The 18,800-nt window shown below is 53.4% G+C and overlaps 1 protein-coding gene across 5 annotated transcripts in view; it reads right to left on the reverse strand.

Moving 5' to 3' along the window:
- The window catches only part of Ldb1 (LIM domain binding 1), a 32,664-nt gene extending 14,095 nt beyond the window's left edge, over positions 1-18,569 (reverse strand). Inside the window, exons 1-11 of one of the 5 annotated variants that reach the window (XM_036171098.1) lie at positions 18,015-18,569; positions 9,368-9,470; positions 9,193-9,237; positions 9,008-9,083; positions 8,811-8,913; positions 8,509-8,681; positions 7,893-8,015; positions 7,625-7,708; positions 7,408-7,531; positions 7,053-7,201; positions 4,720-6,358 (exon numbers count right to left, since the gene is read on the reverse strand). In XM_036171098.1, the coding sequence (XP_036026991.1) occupies positions 6,128-6,358; positions 7,053-7,201; positions 7,408-7,531; positions 7,625-7,708; positions 7,893-8,015; positions 8,509-8,681; positions 8,811-8,913; positions 9,008-9,083; positions 9,193-9,237; positions 9,368-9,470; positions 18,015-18,039 (1,236 nt within the window). In that variant the 5' untranslated portion in view covers positions 18,040-18,569 and the 3' untranslated portion in view covers positions 4,720-6,127. Of the gene's footprint in view, positions 1-4,719; positions 6,359-7,052; positions 7,202-7,407; positions 7,532-7,624; positions 7,709-7,892; positions 8,016-8,508; positions 8,682-8,810; positions 8,914-9,007; positions 9,084-9,192; positions 9,238-9,367; positions 9,471-12,091; positions 12,664-18,014 lie in introns of those variants that run through there. The other 4 variants (XM_036171135.1, XM_036171107.1, XM_036171126.1 and 1 more) reach the window with 4 other exon arrangements.
- Positions 18,570-18,800: the final 231 nt, after the last annotated feature.

The following is an 18,800-nucleotide window of genomic DNA, read 5'->3' on the forward strand; positions in this document are numbered from 1 at the left end:
TGTGTAGTTTTGGAGCCTGTCCTGGAACTCTCTGTAGCCCAGGCTGGCCTTAAACTCACAGAGATCCACCTGCCTCTGCCTCCCAGTGCTGGGATTCAAGGTGTGTGCCACCACCACCCAGCTAATAAAAATGTTATAAAGCTGGCCAGGCAGCCAAGCTTGGTAGCGCATGCCTTTAATCCCAGTGCTCTGGAGGCAGAGGCAGGTGGATCTCTGTGAGTTCGAGGCCAGCCTGGTCTACAGAGTTCGTTGTAGGGAACTGATGGAGTGGAGGGGGTCTGGTCACAGATGACTGGTAAATGTGGAAGGAAGACCAGATATGGTCTATGGTCAGGAGTCAGCCTGGGGAAGTTCTTACTAATGAACTGTACAACTCCAATCCCAGCACTCAGGAAACTGAGGTGGGAAAGCATTGAGCTTGAGGCAGGGCTGGACTACAGAATGAGTTCCAGGCCAGTCTCAGCTATACAGATCCTGTTTTAAGGAGGATGAAGAGACAGACAGTTCAACCAGAGTGAGTTAAGGTGCAGAGGAGTACCAGATCTCCTGAGGAGACCAGCGGGGACTTGTGTCTTGAGAGATCAGAGATGAGGAGAGGATGCGGAGCAGGGGAAGGGGACATCAAAGGATAGTCATGGCTGGCAGGAACTAAGTAGTGGATGGTGCTTCAACTGCACTGAGGGAAGTCTCAGCAGAACCCCATGGTGGTAGCCTAACAGGCTAAGCCTAAACCCGCCCCACACCAGGAAGGGTCCCAGGCCCACATCAGGCATGTTGTGTAGCCAGCTGTGATGGCTAGTGTTAATTGTCAACTTACAGAGTCTATAATCACCTAGGCGATGGGCCTCTGGGCATGCCTGCTGGGTACCGTCTTGATGGCACTGAGGTGGGAAGACCCACCCTTTGTTGGTAGTGCCATTACTTGGTTGGAACCCTGGACAGTGCAAGTGAAGAGAAAAAGGACACATAGGCATTGCTCTGTTTCACTCTGGCTACAATGTGTCCAGCTGCCCAGAGCTCTGACCTGACTTTCCCACAGTGGTGGACTGTAACCTTGAACCTGTGAGATGCAATCAATCCTTCCTTCCTTAATTGCTTGCCAGCATTCCATCACAGGATGAAACAAGTAACTAAGAGTCTGTAATCCCAGCGCCAGGGGACAGAAGCAAATGAAGCCCTGGCATTCACTGGACAAACAGCCTAGCCAAGTCAGTAAAATGCAGGTTCTGTGAGAGACCCAGCCTCAAAAACAAGGTGGAGGGGTTGAGAATATAGCTCAGTGTTACAGTGCTCGCTAGCAAGTGCAAGGCCCTGAGTTTAGCCCTGAGTTTAAAAAAAAAAGACAAGGGGGGGAGGTGGCGGCGCATGCCTTTCATCCCAGCACTCGGGAGGCAGAGGCAGGCGGATCTCTGTGAGTCCGAGGCCAGCCTGGTCTATAGAGCAGATCCAGGACAGGCACCAAAACTACACAGAGAAACCCTGTCTTGAAAAACAAACAAGAAAGACAAAACAAACCACACGATAAGACAAACAAAACAACAAACAAGGAAAAAAACTAGCAAAAGAAAAAAAAAAGGTGGGCAGCAATTGAGAACACACCAGGTCACACCAGCTGTCAACCTCTGGTCTCCATGCACACGATACACACACACACATGCAAATACATACATAAACCACACACTCATACAAACACAACAGAGAAATAAAAATGACCCGGCACAGTGTTGCACTATACTCATAGTATCTGGAAACAAGAGGCTGGAGGATCACCACAAGTTCAAGGCCAGCCTGGTTTACATATTAAGTTCTCTGCCAGCCAGAGCTCTGCAGTAAAATCCAATCTTAAAAAAGTGAGCTGGGACACAGGTCAGTGCTGGCTTGGCCTGTAGAATGCTCCATACTCAGTCTCCAGCATGGCATAAACTGGGTGCAGGGATACAGACGTATTATCCCAGTATTTGGCTGGTAAAGGCAGGAAGATCAGAAGTTCAAGGTTATCTTCAACTACATAATTTCCAGCCATCCTAGGATATGCAAGACCTTCTCAGAATAAATATATACATTTCCAAAGCCTATTCCCTAGGCTGGAGATGAACCTGGAGGTGTGGTATCCCCATTCTCACTGAGTTCCTGCTTCTCCCAGGCTGAGCAATGCAATGTATGATCTATTCACTTCTCTGTAGGTTTCATGAAAGATAGGAGAGTGGAGATGAGCCCCCGAGATGGGGCTCTTGGGAAGATGGGCCACATCGATGACAGTCAGTAGATAACTGTAACACTGAGCTCTTGGAAGTCAGGACTAGCAAGGGCACAGGCAACATCTTTGAAAGCTGGCTGATAACTAGAGGGCCACTGGCTCAATGCTCCTTGTTTTTTGATAGCTGTGAATTCAGTCCTCTCAGCATCCCAAATACAGTCGAAAGTCCCATTTGGGGCTGCCTTCCCTTAAGCATGATCCAGAACACACAGCACCTCTGACCCCTTATCTCCTAACCTTCCCCCCCTCCCAACTATAGTTCCTGACCTTCACTGTCTGCCAATCTCCTAGATAAAACTGAACTTGGTGCCGGGCGGTGGTGGCGCACGCCTGTAATCCCAGCACTCGGGAGGCAGAGGCAGGTGGATCTCTGTGAGTTCGAGGCCAGCCTGGTCTATAGAGCTAGTCCAGGACAACAGGCTCCAAAGCTGCAGAGAAACCCTGTCTTGAAAAACAAAACAAAACAAACAAAAAAGCTGAACTTGGGTAAAGAGGGCTTTTTGTTTAGAAAAAGGAGCTTGAGATCCGATTGAAAGGGTGTAGGCTGGCTGGCCAGGGTCCACATTTATTTTCTTTTGTTTTTCGAGACAGGGTTTCTGTGTAGTTTTTGGTGCCTGTCCTGGATCTCACTCTGTAGATCAGGCTGGCCTTGAACTCACAAGAGATCCACCTGGCTCTGCTTCCCGAGTGCTGGGATTACCGGCGTGCTCCACCACCCCATTAGAGCCTTGGAGGGACTCTCTTCCTTTACCTCAGAAAATACTTTCACCAGGGGCCTTCCTCACAGGGGCTGCTGGGGGGCAATGAAGAGGAGCCAGATCTAGGGCTCCAGAGGAAACTGCTGATCACTGTTTCCCGAGTTCAAATACTGAGTTCCTGTCTCTTGGGCCTACCCCTTTTGCCCCAGCAGGGTAGAGCAGGTCAGGGTCTGTACCTGGCTACACACACACACACACACACACACACACACACACACACACACAGAGCAAATGTTCAGTTCAGTCTTACAGGACCCGACAACACAACCTCACTGCTAAGCCATGCATTCAGTATCAACACATTCTCATTTTATACTTAATGCCTTCATGCACACCCAAACGTCATGTTTTCTTTGCCTCCTTCAGTTCTACTGCTGGTGCCCAGAATTGGGCCTGTTAGCTAAGACGACCCAATACTGGCTGAATGAATTCTCCACCCCATACATAAACATCCTACACATACCCACATACACATTAATATACTACTTTACATACATTTATACACACACCTAGGACCTCCTCAGCTCAGCAGTCACATGCATAAATACACAGGCACACATTCAGGCAAAAAAGGCCAGATGTGCACTCTACATCAGACATAAACAATCTGCAGATATTACATAGTACTCCAAAGGAGAAAGTGGCTGGCCAATGTCCTTGTCAGGCCTTGTGAAGGCTGTGTGTCCATGTCCTTGTGTGAGCACAGCCCTAAGATGTCAATGGGGCAGCTAACTGTGGAGGGGGAGAGGAGTGTCTTCTGTTATCTTCCTGTAACTCGGAAGGTGAGGCAAAAGCACAGGTCCATCAGGGTTAACTGAAGATCTAGAGAGCTCAGTAGGGGAAGGGTGACTTCCTGTTAGGATAAAACTGGGAGGGAGAGGGGCATCATGGGTGCTAAGACCCAAGCTCCCACCCACAGTAGGGTCTCTTCAATGGTGGGGAAGTTAGTAGCTAACTGGAAAGAAACCTGAAGGGGTCCTGTTTCTACCTCCCTATGGAACTTAGGAGCCCCTAACAAAGCTGGCATAAGACAAATAATTCTGCCCTTCTCTTTACCCCTCACCAGGGGTCTTAGGCCCAGGGGAGAATGATTTAGGCCTCATTTGGGATGAGGGGCTGGGCTGTTAGGTTTTTTGTTTGCTACTTTTTTTAAAGCAACGTCCCAGAAAACAGCAGTCTCACAGCTATTCTAACTGCCCCCAAGTTAGTCCTGTTCCTCCAAGGACCCCTCCCCAAAACCTTCCAACATCTTCACCCAAGTCTCTCTCCCAGGAGCACAGGAACCTTGTAACAACTAGAGAGAAGGGGCAGCAGTTGGGACTGGGGTGTGAGAAAAGACGTCACCTAAGATACTGGGGCTAGGATAGGGCACCCAGGAAGAAAGATTGGGGCCTGGAGTGAAGACAGGCATGACTCAGAAGAACAGCTCCACTGAGAAAAATGCCAGGAGGAAGATTCCTGAGAAAGCCTGTCTTCAACTGGGGGGTTTGGTTTTCCAGACAAGAGACACTCACTATATAGACCAGGCTGGCTTTGAACTCAGAGATCCTTTTGCCTCTGAGTGCTGGGACTAAAGACGTATGCCACCATGCCTGACAACTTTGCACCAATGACTAACCAGGACACTCTCAAACCAAAAAGTCTCTTTATTGATTGGTACCATACATGACTCAAATGGCCAAAAATAGAAAAAAAAAAAAAAAAGAAAAAAGAAAGAAAAAAATAGGAGAAGAAAAAATCATTACAGTAGAGATGGGACATCCACCTTCCTCACCCTTTCCTTTGGCTCCTGACAGCATCCTCCCAAAAGTGGCTGGCATGGAGGAAGCAGGGCACAAGGGACCCCATAATCCAAAAGGGAGAACGGGGAGAGAGGAGGTACCCACACACTCTGGGACTGGCCACAGGAAAAGGCAGCAGAGCCATGAGCCATAGAACCACAGAACCCTGCTCCTGGCCTCTACTCACCCTGACCACATGCTCCAATTAGGAAATGGAGCTGAGGCTACTGACTGTCCCCCCTTCTATGAGGGAGGGGGCACTGGGAGGGGAATGTCTACCTCAGCTTGGGGGAGGGCAGAGGCCTTTTCTCCCTGGTGGGCATAAGCTCCTTTCCCTCAGTGAAAGAGAGGTTAGGACTAAAATACACAGTTTGAGGGCTAGGAGAGGAGGGTTCTGGAATCAAGTGGATAAGGTCCTCTCATCCTATTCCTGACACACTGAGACAAGAAAGCACAGTGACAAACGAAACGGCCCCTTCACTCTGTCCTCCCCACCCATCCAAGACAGCTGCTCTGGTAGGACTGTAAAAATACACACCGTGGTGGGACAGACAACAGGGGTTGTCAAAGGATGTGGTCATCAGTGATCCCATCCCTAAGCGATGGCATGCTGCCCCCAACTCCAGTCACCCCAGGGGAAGAGAAGAGAGATGGCAACGTGTCTCCTTGGTCTGAAGCGTCTCAAACTGTATAAAATGGGAGGCATACTCCCCTGCCCCAACTCTTACCCCACCTGGGCCCTGGGCCCTCCATCAGCCGGAAGGAGGGAGGTAGCTGGATTTGCAAGAGGGGAATAGGGGAACATGAGTGACTTTTTTTTTAATTTACATTTTTAATAATATTATTTTTTTTTTAAAAACTTGGAGCTGGGTAAGTGGCAGAAGGGAGGAGCCCAGAATTTTACCCTCTATTAACAGCCACTTAGGGGAAAGGCATTCGACCAAGCCCCATAACTTTAAGCCCCTAAGGGCTGTGGGTATAAACACCAGGCTCAGAGGACAAATCAGGAGGCTGGGACACCCAGAACCTGGGGTGAGAATGGGGGCAAATGCCCTGGGGAGAGGAGGGTCAGGACATTTCTCAGAGGCCCAGGGTCCACATAGGCATCCACAAGAGTACCCCCTTCCCCCAAAAGGCTCTGCAGGGGCCAGGCCCAGCCCAGGGTAACTGGGGGGCAAATCTTGGCACCTGCCCCAGTGAGTCCAGTTCCTCCCTGAAGTGGGTGGATGGAGGTTGCCCATTGCAGATGCTCAGTCTCCTATTCCATCTTCTGCTCCCTGGGGCCGTGAGGGGTGGGGCAGGCAGAGCACTGGGTGGCCATGGCAGGGCCTTTACTGGGAGGCCTGTGACGTGGGGTTCTCCGATTTGCTCTCTTGGCTGGATGGAGGCTTGCTGTTCCAGGGACTGTTGGCGCCCAGTGCAGGAGAGTTGTTAAAGCTGTCCTCGTCGTCAATGCCGTTGGCCGCGTCAAACTGCGTGTTCTCCAGCCGAGTGATGAGCCTCTCGTCCTCGTCCCCGAACTCCCCGCCCATCAGGGTGGGCTCCCCCACCACCATCACATCCTGAGAGTGGCGGAGGTCCCCAAACATAATCGGGGCAGGGGCTCGCCCGACCCAGGGCGGCAGATATCCCCAGAGCCCCCATACCCTCCCCAGAAGCTCAATGCCCCGCCCCCTCTTCATACCCAAGTTTAAAACCTCAATTCCAGACACCCTCAGCTCCTGGAGTCCTTCCCACTAAGGGATGCCGGAGCATCACAGCTTTTGGCCCCTACCCCACTGGATTCTGGAAAGAAGTACCATTTTACTCCCTTAGCTCCCTAATCCATCTCCCTCTGGTTTTAGGGGCCTGCTAAACTTCTGTCCGTAAGTAAGGGAGTGAGCAGATCAAAAATATGAAGGAGGAAATGTGTATGTTCACAAATGTGCATGTATTCTACATATGCGACATTCACGCCTGCATATCCGTCCATCAGTGCGAGTGTATTCTGATGGTGTGTGCCTCATGCTGTCTGCTCTGAACATGTGTATATTCTCCCAGCTGATCCTGTCCCATGCTCTAGGTACCTTGGCTGAGTTTGTGTGATCACAACCATGCATGTATGTGCCTGGCCACCAGGACTCTCTCATCAGTGAAAGGAGTCAGCCCATGCTGGCTCTAGCGTACATGGGGAAAACTGTCTTGGCTTCTATGCCTGCGGGTCAGCTCAGGTCAGACAGGGGGCAGCCCAGAAGAGAAGAAAGCTGAGATGCTTACAGGTACCTGGCTGGAGAGAGCGAAGGTGCTGGCTGGGCTCTTCTTCTTGCTGTTGCTGTTGTTGGTGTTGCCGCCCCCCGAGCTCATGGTGCTACCCCCTGACATCTTCCGTTTCCGCCGTTTGCTGGGCTGCTGCCGCGCAGGTTCCGCTGTGCCAGGGAAAGGACACTCAGGTGGGAGAGGGCCCTGGACCCCTATTCTGCATTCCCACGCCTCAGGAGCCTGTGTCTACCCTGTCCTCAGTCTTGTGGTCCCGGGAATGAGAAACAGAGCAGAGGGAACTTCATGGAGATACAAGATACAGCCTCAAGGGTAGCCTGTCAGAGCCTGGTGAGGGAAGCACCAAGGCACTCACCAGGAGGTGCTACCATGCGCTGCCACTTCTGGAAAAGGCAGGTCTTGAGGCAGTCTCTGGGGCTGAGGCTGTAGGTCTTGTGGCGGGACATGAGTTCCTGCATGGGCTCGAGTATCACACAGAGCTGGGGTAGACCAGAGGATGGATTCGACAGTTAGGGAGAGACATGCAGCTCAAACAAGAGACGCTGGGGCAAAACTGGGGTGATCAGACTCACTCGGAGGTAGTTGAGAGTGGAATTGGAAAGCCCACACCGGGTGATGTTTTTGGAGAGCTGATCCAGCATCTGGGGGTCCTGGGCCTGGAGACGGAGAAAGAACATTGCAACCTGGTTGCATTTGCTCACCTGAGCATGTGACATACTGAGAAAGGGGCTAGTATTAAACCCATCTCCCCTCTCCTAAGTTCGGCCAGGAAATGGCACAGCCTGCTCAACCCCACTGCTGCTAGCCTTCCCCTTATCTTAGGTCCTGCTCACAACTCACGTGCATGGCCAGGATGCTCCTGGGGATGAGTTCTCGGTGCTGCCGGATACTGAAGTGCCAAGTCTTTATCCGCATCATGTCGTCAAACATGAACTCCAGGTACAACCGGCCCTCCACACACACCTGGGGATAGGCTCGTCATACCCCTGCCCTCTTCCCCACATACACAAAAAAGTGCCTGCTACAGCTCTCCCCTCGACTCATGACTCTCCCCCTGCATGGACTTCTGCTACCTGTGCAAGTATCTGGGTGCATAACTGTTGCAACACGCCCCCTCCCCATATACCTGTCATACCTGGCCTTTACACACTCACAAATACTTACACACACACAGTAGGAAAGCTTAACAGATCCTCGTCCTTTTCCCAAGTAGCCAGAGAAAAACCCATCTGCTACAAGCTCTATGAGGTCAGGCTCTCGTTCACCGTAGACCTCGGGGCCCAGCAAACTGGCATGAATAAACCAAGTCAATATCTGCTGAATGCTGTGCCTGCCCTCCCTTCTCATTTGGCCACTTCCCGTTGTGCCTCCTTGGGGAACAGCTGTAGTGTGCGTTGGGAAAGAGGAAATCAAAGCCTGGTGCCCTTGGTGTTCCGTATCCTGTCGGGTTGCTGACCTGGGTGAACATGGGTTTGCCGTGCTGGGTCACCATGCTGCCCTGGTCACAGTCGAGGGACACAAAGTTGCTGTGGAATGCCTCCTTGGGGTGCTTAAGTACGTAATACAGCTCCGTAGCACCTCCCTCAAAAATGCTGCGGAAGTATCGTGGGATCAAGGTCCGGCCAATGGCTATAGAGACAGAACAATTTTTTTCAGGACAGAGGTACTTGAAAAAGGGCCAAGGCAGACAGACCTCTTAACACTTCTAGACCCAATGGAGTACAGAGAAAGTGTAATACTCTCATAGAGGCCACTCACTGTATCTCTTTGGTCCATCCTCCAAGCAGAAAGTGATGGTCAACATGGCATCATCCTCAAAGAACTCAGTCGTGAAAGCATCCCACCAGAGATTGTCACACTCCTAAACACAGAAATGAGTATGTGTGTGCAATAAAACATGCCGTAGGGTGCTCACCTGGACCTCCCCCTCCTAATCTCTATTTCCTTGGCCATACCTCTGTCCAGTTCTGTAGCCGCTTGTTAAGCTCAAATATTCTATAGTCGGTTTGGTTACCATAGGGTGTATGCCTCCTGGGGAAGGAAGGGAAGAAGTGAGGTCAGTAGCAGACTTGACCTACCTACCCCACTTCTGCTTAGATGCATGCAGAGGGAAGCGTCCCGACTGGCTGACTCCACTTACCCTATCCCAGGCTCCAGGTATGTAGGTGGGTACATAGGAGTTGGGCTGTGTAAGGGAAGAGACCATGAGAATTAGGGCGGAAGACAGAAATACTGGAGAAGGGGAGAGGCCATTCCCTTCCCTCTCCAGGCAAGTCAGCATCTGATGAGGGGTAGGAAGGAGGGAGGCGACTCACCCCACATCCCGATCCAGCATGGTGCCGGGATGAAAGGGAGGGAAGGCGTTGCCGTTCGGGGGCTCCTTCGGCGAGTACAGCTTGAATGACTTTGAGGAACAACCTAGGAGAGGATGACACAGTCCCCTAAGCTTCTTGGGAGCTCCGCTGGAAGCCTGCTAGACCACATGGGTAAGAGGCTGCTCTTCTGTTGTCTCCAGTCTGGTTACAAAAGAGTGGTGACCGAGAGAAGGGGACTGTCTAAGGACCACCTGCCACCCCTTCTTAGCGCCCATCTTTTTTAAGAAAGGGGAGTAGGGCTGGAGAGCCGCTCAGGAGAAAGAGCATGGAGTACTCACTCTTCCAGAGGACCTGAGTCTGGTTCCCAGCACCCTGGGCTGCTCACAACCTCCTGGAACCCCAGCTCCCGGGGACGTAATACCCTCTTCCTACTTCTGTGGGTACCTGCAATTCTGTGTACCCTCCATGTCCTCTCGCCCATAATTAGAAATACAATAAAACTAGAAAGAAAGAAGCAAGGAGTACTGAGCCTTAATCCTAGTCCATCCTCAAGATCTTTTTTTTTTTTTCCTTTTTTTGGCTGAGACTAATGAAGGATGAACCGAAGCAAGGAAGAAAAGCCAGTATCACAGAAAGAAGATCAAACATGACAATTTTACAAACCTCCTTTTTATCTGGATGGTTTCATTCAATTTTGTGAGGCAGCAGAATTGACAGTAACTTTCCCATTTTAAAGATGTGGCAACTGAGGAAGGAACTTGCCAAGAGCATACCCTTGGTAACCAGCAAAGGTGGGATCTGCACCTAGATATTCTAACCCCCATTCTATTCTATTTCCATCCTTTGACCCTTCACTGTGTGCCCTGGTGTCCAAGGTAGGAAGAGATAGAGGGAATTAGGGAATTCTCTGCTCTTCCTCCACCCTGCAGGGTCTCAGGAGGGTAAGGGATAGAAAGATAAGGGGGGCTGGTGTGCCTGTTGGGTGCGGCCCACCAGATAAACAGTTGAGCTTTTGGCCTCCTCCACCAACAGCCACTCCCTTATCAGCCCAGCCCCCATACCCACACCTACAATGGGTAGTGCATTGTTTCCAGACCAGAAACTCTTTTTGAGCCTTGAGGGGGAGGGAGGCAGATAGGCCTCTAGTACATTCTACCCACAAGTGGTAGAGCCTGGTAAAGAGCCTCCATTCCAGGGGCACACACTAACTGGAGTCTCTGTTGTACATACGGGCATGTCAGGGGTGCCCCCTCCTCCACTTCGTGAAGCAGCATGTATATACTTCCCTGCATACTAGTTTCTGACTGCCTCAGTTAAATTCATACTTGGATAGGAACCAGTTACCCAGGCAACTCTATTCTTCCCCTCCCCACCAGAAAAGAGGGGAAACTGAGGCATGGTCTCAAAAGTTCTAGCCCCGTTGTTCTCACTTCCTTGGCCCCTAAAACTTGACTGCACCCAGAAGGCTACCTGCATTGGCTATATCTGAGCCCTGCCCCCTAATTTAGACATAAAATTTATTTTGCTCCTGGGGGGGAAGAGACAAAGGAAGACCCTGTGCCAACATATGCCACTTAATTTTCTCCCCAGGGGCCCCATATTACAATGTGTGTGTGTGTGGGGGGGGGTCCCAGAGGGCCCAGACTACAGTCTCTAAAGGTGCCAAGAGTCAGAGCTTGTGTGTGCCTGCACACGCGTGTGCCTCATCCTGCCTAGCAGGCTTCCACCTTTAGCTCGCCTCAACACGCCTACCGAGGGCTGGAACCCAGCAGCCCCAGGCAGTATTAGGGTGCCCACAAAAAAGCCTTCCTCGCGCAGGAGGTCTCAGGACCAGGTCACATTACTTGCACGCTAGTCCTGTGTTTCAGGAAACGACAGTCTACTCAGCCTCTACTAAGACTCTCCACTCCACAGACAAGTAGACTAAAGCTGCAGAGAAAGTTGGAACTCATGTAGGCCACCAAAGGCCAGGCCTAGGCAATAAATCCAAGAGTCTGGTTTCTCAGAACTGGCCCTTGTCCCCTCTTTTCCTAAAAAGCAGAGCTACCTCTGCCCCAGTGAATTTCTGGCCTCCTGAAGAAATTTATCAGCTCAAGAACTTGAAGAGGAGAAAAAGCAAGACAGTCGAGTTCCTCACTGGTATGGTTTTGGGGGCGGAGGCTAAAAGTTCTGGGGGGCAAAAGCCCAAACTCTGTGGCCTCTATTTACATCTCAAGTGAATGGACACAAACAAATCCGGCATCTCTCAGCCACTGGGAGAGCCATAGCAACTCCAAGGGGCTGGGAATGAGGAGGGAGGGACATCACCCTGACCATCTGTCCCCGTTACTGCCTGTCCACAGGAGGAGGAATACAGGGACCAAGGTGGGGGTGGGAGTGAAGAAGGAAACGTGTTATCCAGCCCTGGCGTCAACACCTGCCCCTCAACAACCTGAAAGCTTTTAGGAAGGGGTTGAAAGGAAGAGCTCAGAACTAGCAAAGTTTGCTCAGGTTGGAAGCAACGTCCCGAGGCTGAGAAGGTACCTCCAGCTGGGCATTTCCATGGTAACCAGACTGACCTGAAGGCAGGCCTCCTCCCTCTCGGGGCTGACGGTAGATAGGTTAGCAAGCTTGCAGCCCCCACGCTAGGAGCCGGGGCACTTCTCCCCAGTCAGCATACCGGGCCTGGGCTAGACAGAGGGCCTTTTGCCCACCCCGACCGGCTTTCAAGGTATCCAGACTTACCTGGGAGAACTGAGTGGGTCGGGGAAGGTGCGGGGAGCGCCTGGAAGCCCTCAGGGACCCTGGCAAGGGCGAGGACTTAGGTGGAGCCAACTTCAGCAGCTCATGTCCCGAGTGGGACCGGCCGGTCTGGCGGGGAGCTCCACTCCGCAGGCCGCACAAAGACTCGCATGCACAGCCTCCGCCCGCCCCGCGGCGTCCGCAGCCCGGGGGGAAAGTTACAATGGCCACTGGGCCGGGGACCGGGGGCCAGGGGGCCGGCCTGGGGGGCGGGGGGCCGCGGGGAGTCCGGAGCCTTCTTTGTTTGCAAGGTTTCCCTCAACAATGGCTGCTCGGCTCTTTCCTCTCTCCTCCTCCTCCTCGGCTCTGCCCGCCGCCGCCTCTTGCTGCCTCTGCCTCCGAGCAGCCCGCCCGCCCGCCCGCCCGCGGCCACCGGGCCCCTCTGCTGGGGAGGCGGGAGAGGCAGGGCCCGGCACTCACACTCACTCACACTGGCACACTCAGACACACGCAGCGCCCGCCTGCTCCTTCCTTTCTCCCTTTCTCTCCCTCCTCCCTCCCTCCCTCTCCTCCCCGATCGCTCGCTCGCTCGCTCTCCGCTCTCCGAGCCGCTCTCCGAAGGAGGCCCCAGGGCGGGCGGAGGGTGGAGCTGCCCCGCCGGCCCCGCCCCTCCCCGCCAGCGAGGAGGAAGAGCGGGCGGAGGGAGGGAGGGAGGGAGGGGAGGGAGGGACTGCGGAGAAAAACAAAAGAGATTGAGACCCGGAGACTGGGGACTGAACGGACTGGGCCAGGGGAGACCCGGACCGAGAGGAGGCCTAGGGAGGCCAGCGGCGAAACGCACCCTGCAGAGCCACACGCTGGGGCGAAGGGCGGTGCTGGCCTCTGCCGACTCCTAGTGTCTTCACCCCGCCAGCCAAGCCTCCCACAGACCTCTCAGGTTAAAGGCCGGCCTGCACTGCCACTCTGGGCTCCTCTGGAGAAATGCAAGAGCGGCCAGGTGGGAGGAGGCTGGGGGTGCGTGTGTGAGTTTTTTTTTTTTTTTTTTTTACTTTTGACAGCCCCACACTCTGAGTTCAGCTTGTAAGTACTAGAGAGAAGTGGACAGTCCAGGCTTCCCAAACCCAGACAAATTCCAAGTCCTGAATTAGACAGATCCCCTTTACAGAACACCCTTCCGGGACACCACCCCTGAAACCACGTGGGTGCAGGGGAAAGAGGCGTTGAGGCGCGTCAGGGTAAGCAGGGTCACTTGCCTATCCAATGGTCCTCCTTAAAAGGGGCCGCTGAAGCCTTCCCACTACCCCGGGGCTTAATAAAGGCATTTGGTTTTGGGAAATTGCTTCATCTGAAAAGGGCTTTCCTAAGGGAAGAGATACTTCCGAAACTTTGGTCCGGTCCTCCTACTTCCACAGGAAACACATGCACAGGCACACAGGAAGGAGCACCTACTTTCATCCCCTGCAGCTGGAGGGTGTCTGTACTGCCCTCCTTCCCAACTATATTCACAAACAATCCAAGGCCAGCAAGAAAATGATAATATTGCACCTAGCTCTGTAAACATGCTCCACACATAAATTACACCTCTCAATTTCATGTAAATCAGTATCTGATACACACTCCTTAAACCCTAAATACACTCATAGCCTGGTCAAACAAAAAGACTGAGTTAGACCCTGACGTCCATTTATATGGGGCCTGGGACCATGCATGGATCCTGACACCAACATACACACCAAAACTGTGTTATTACTTGCTAAATCCAGAACACACTGTAACATGAATATCTTGGTCAATTTTATGCATCGACTCTCTCCATAGCCCATCTTCCCTGGAACCTGTACTACATTCTCTATCATACCTTGCTCATATGCTATACCCCAGCTTCCACAAACACTGAATCTATGCCTTTACCCAGAACCTGCAATATACAGCCTACCACTAGGATAAAAGACATTTCTTTTAGCTTGAAGATTTAGATCCTGAGTCTGAAATAAGAAACACTCTTCCACTACCAACAGAACATTGTTATCATTTGTGCCTTTCAACTTTCCAAAGTGATCAGGACAGAGTGGAAGACACCTGTAATCCCAGAACTTGGGAAGCTGAATTAGGAGGATTTCAACAAGTCTGAGGACTGTCCGGAATACATAGAAACCTATGGTCAGTCTCAGCCACATGGAAAGACTATTACAAAAAGAAATACATGGTTTTGGATGTGGAGGCGCACGCCTTTAATTCCAGCACTTGGAAGCAGAGGTAGGCAGATCTCTGTGAGTTCAAGGCCAGCCTGGTCTAAATATCAAGTTCCAGGCCAGACAGGGCTACATAGTGAGACCCTGTCTTAAAATAGATACATATGCCGGACGATGGTAGTGCATGCCTTTAATCCCAGCACTCGGGAGGCAGAGGCAGGCAGATCTCTGTGAGTTCAAGGCCAGCCTGGGCTACAGAGAGTTCCAGGACAGGCTCCAAAGCTACACAGAGAAACCCTGTCTCAAAAAACCAAAACCAAAACAAAACAAAAAAAATCCAAAAACAAAAAAAAACAAAAACAAATAGATACATACATACATGGGGCATGTGGACCTGGTGGAACACACCTGTAACACTCAGAAGACAAAGGCAGGAAGAAGGATCAAGGAGTTCAAAAACAGCCTCAGCAAAGATCCAAATCAACTTTCCAAAGCATGTTGATAGGCATTGCCTGAAGTGTGCACACAGACACATATACACACATGGACATTCGTACGAGGGATCAAATACACAAATTCACCAGAACAAGTGAGCCAAGGGGGCTTGAGGGTGCAAACCTGGACTTTTAATTGGATATAACCCAGTCCTGGAGCAAGGCAGTCATTCCCAGCCCCATTCCCTTCCCCCTCCAGGCTTCAAATGACTGTCCACGTAGGGATGGGGGAGGAGTACATGCTCTGGCTTTTGCCCCCAGCCCAGAGCTCAGAACTGTCTAGTCGGAGAGGAGCCACAAGGGGCCTCCCCTCTCACTGTGAGGGGCCCTTAGGCACCAAGATGTACCGAGACTCCGACCTATCATTCAAAAGGCTCTTAGTTCCTTTTCTGAAGGAGTCCACTCCTGCTCTGATCCAGTTGCCCCCAGTGCACAGGGCAGGAAAGGTCCCGCCAAAGGCAGCAAGTCTGTGTCAGAAGGCCCTAAAAACTGGTTGGGGGGAACGTGGGGGGCAGCACAGAATGACAAAGGTGATGAGGGAGAGAAGCCTACAGTACTCCTGGAGGTGGGGTCTCAAAGAAAAGCAGCCCACAGTATGAGGTACCAGCACTGCCCCCTGCCCGGGCCCCTGACCCAGGCCTCCAGTGTGCCTGCCCCCATTCCTTTGTCTGTGCCCGGCCTCCCGTTGGCCTGGCGCTCTGCCATCCTCCTCTCCTGGCTCCCAGCCGCCACCACTGCTGCCTCCTCCCCTCCCCCTACTTCTCCCTGCCTTAACCCTTCTGAGCCACATGCTGCCCCAGACAGGCCTTAGCCCCTTAGCATCCTGCCCAGGGAGATGCTCCTGAGCAAGGCTTATGCCTGCCTCTGGTAATTTAGCCCAAGATGTTCTCCACCCCAGGCACACCAAGAGGGCCGGAGGGGTGTGTACATGTGTATCTTGTGGTGTTTCGGCGTGTGCATTTGTGAGGCTGTGTGTGTGCTCTGGCTTCCCTCAGTCACATGTGTGGGGCATGTGCTGTCTCTCTGTCGGGCTGGAGGAGGAGGAGCCCAGAGACAGCAGAGCACAAAGGGGAGACGCAGGCAGGCAGGCAGCCAGGGCGCCTAAGCCCCAGGGCTGCTCAGGGTGACGGTGGTCCTCGGGCCTGAACTGCTATACGCAGCCAGAACGCCCTTGGTGGAATGAAGCCTGTGCTCTCCTCACCACGCGTGCAAGCCTGGTCCTCTCTCCTACCCCAACTCTACCACGCTGCACTCCAAGGCCTCTCTTTAAGCCCCTCCCACGGGGTTCTCTGGAGTCTCACGTCCATCCACTCACTGGGACATCAGTCCATCAGCCGTCTTTACAGTCAGGAGAAAGACCCTCTCCCCTAGCCATCTTTTGCTGTCTCAGCCCAGCCACCAGACATCAAGAATGTGAGTTTGGAGCACTGACTGAAAAGGCACACACACATCCCTGGGTATGGGTCCTCTTCCTGTCTCCATGCTGGTCACCATGACTGAGGAGGAAATGTTCTCTTCCCACTGACACAGGTACCCTGCCCCAATTCCAGGACCAACCTCCCATCCTCCCCCAGGGCTGACCACCTCTCCATATACAACCCCTACCTGCTCTTTTTGTAGGAACTAAGAATAAAAACTCTATCAGCACACCTTCAGTGCCAGCGCTCAGGAGGCAGAGGCGGGTGGATCTGAGTTCGAGCTCTGTAGTGCCCGCTCGGTCAGGGCTGTTACCCAGAGAAACCCTGTCTTGGAGGAAAATCGTTTAAGTTTTAGCTTACTAGCTTGTTTAGAGCCTTACCTTACTTTGGGCTCTCAAGCATGATGTTGGAGGGAAAAGTCCCATGGGAGGGCTGAGAGCGTGAACTAACTACCCCTTGTCTAGCATTGGCCAATCGCAAAGGAGAAAATACACACCACACAAACATACACATAAGATTTGTGGAATGGATAGGAGGCTAGGCAGGATTCCAGCTTGGCAGGCTCTCCCTCTCTTCCTCTTCTCCACCCTCTGCAGGAGCCAGGGGTTCCCACACCCAGATATTCCAGGATCCTCAGGCTCTCCTAGCCCTCCTCCTGGGCCCTATGCCCCTAAAATGTCAGCCTCAGCGGGCACTTGAAGTGTGCCCAACCCAGTCCAACTTGGCTAGGGTCACATGATTTCCAAGGAAGTTTCTGCCCTGGCAGCTTCCCTTGGGGGAGTGTGTGTTTGTGAGTGTGTGTGTGGGTGGGGGGGGGTCTAGTTATAGAGTAGAAGCTTCTCAAAATACAAGACATCTAGAGGGGCAAGGGATCCAGACCAGACTAGACCCAGGACACTGACCACTGACTTCCTACAGAAAGCTGACTCTCCCCTGGAAGGCAGGTCAATTTGAGAACCCAGAGTTATAAGGAAAGGGGCAGACTACAGTCTCCTGTCACATGGCTCCACTTTTTCCTCCTAGAGCCTACACCCCGACCCTATGAGAAAACACTCAAACACAGGTGTTGCCTGGCATGACCTGATACGTTCCGGGGGAGGTTGTGATTTGGATTTGGGTCCCCCAGTTTTAACTTCGGGGGTCTGGCGCTGCTCCCCCTAACTCAACTCTGCAAACCACTCTTTACTTCACAGCCTACCTGGAATTGATACATTTCCCCTCCCTCGAAGGGAGATGGCTGACCCAAGGGCCCAATTATCTGACACCCCCTAGGAGTGCTTTCAGTCCCTTAGGAGGGCCAACCTTCCCTGGCAACCGACAGGGAAAGTTAGAGGGGGGCAAGATGGGCCCCAATCAACTCCTCCCCCAAACAGCATCCTCAGAAACACCCGAGGGGGGAGGAATGTCACAAAATATGTAAGAGGCAATAGGCAGCAGGGAAGGGGGGGGACCCAAACCATCCAATCACAACTCTACGATGACCTGAGGGGGGGGTCAAAAGTCCAAAGTCACTTCTGATTGGCCAACACACTGGAATTCTGGGAATTTCAGTCCCCCCATCCCTGCCCAGTTAGCCTTCCCCCCTCAAAAAAAAAAAAAAAAAAAAAAAAAACTAGCCATCCTCAGCACCCCCTCCCCGTGCCTCTGGCTGCAGCGCATTTATACAGATGAGAAAACCCTCCCCCGCCTGAGGCCCCGCTAACTCTACACCGCCCTCGACCCCACCATGCCTTCGACGCCCCCCACATACAAATTACCACCAAACCAGGGGTGAGGAAGCCGACAGGGAGGGAGGGGCCAGGCGGCCTCGAGATCCACTCACCAGGACAGGCACAGCCCACTGACATCTTCACATCGCCCGCCGCTGGGGGCCCAGCCGAGTCACGGTGCCCGCCCCTCGCAGGGACAGGCCGGGCATGAGCCGCTGCCGCCGCCCGCGGCCCCCGATGCCCTCGCCGCCGGCCCGGCCCGGCCTCTGCCCGGTGCGGGCGGCCCCTGCCTGCAGCGAGGGGCCTGTCAGGCGCCGAGCAGACAGGAAGGAAGCCAGGCAGGAAGGCGAGCTGCCTCTGCGTGTGTACGCGCGGGTGTGCGTCCCCGGAGTGTGTGTCCGTGTGTGCGCGTGTGCGTGTGCGTGTCTGTGCGCTCCCGCCGCCCTCGCCGTCGCCGCCCTCGCGCTCGCTCCCGCTCGCGCGTCCTCTGCCTCTCGCCGGCGCCGGCTCTCCGGCCCTCGGCGGGCTGGGCCGGGCTTTATTAATATGCTAATTGTCCTGCTAGTGGGAGGGGACAGCCGTGTCAAAGTGACCCGGGCGAGCGCGCCGCGAGCGACGACGTGCGTGCGCCGCGCGGCGAGGGGCAGGGAGCGTTCCCGGGAACGGCATGCATGTGACGCAGCTCTTAAAAAACGAGACGGAGGCAGAGACCCCGGCGAGGGCGGGCGCTGGGGTGCGGGAGGAGACGAAGCCTCCCGCTCGGCGTCCGTCCTCCTCCGGGTGGGTGCGCGGGCTGGGGAGCGGGGCTGAGCCGGAGCGGGGCTTGGGGGAGGCGGAGCCTGGGTGGGCCGTGCGGTGTAGCCGTCTCTCCACCCCCGGGAGGGATGGGGCGCTGACCC

This window comes from Onychomys torridus, chromosome 1, assembly GCF_903995425.1.
Source record: "Onychomys torridus chromosome 1, mOncTor1.1, whole genome shotgun sequence".
Lineage (NCBI taxonomy): Eukaryota > Metazoa > Chordata > Mammalia > Rodentia > Cricetidae > Onychomys > Onychomys torridus.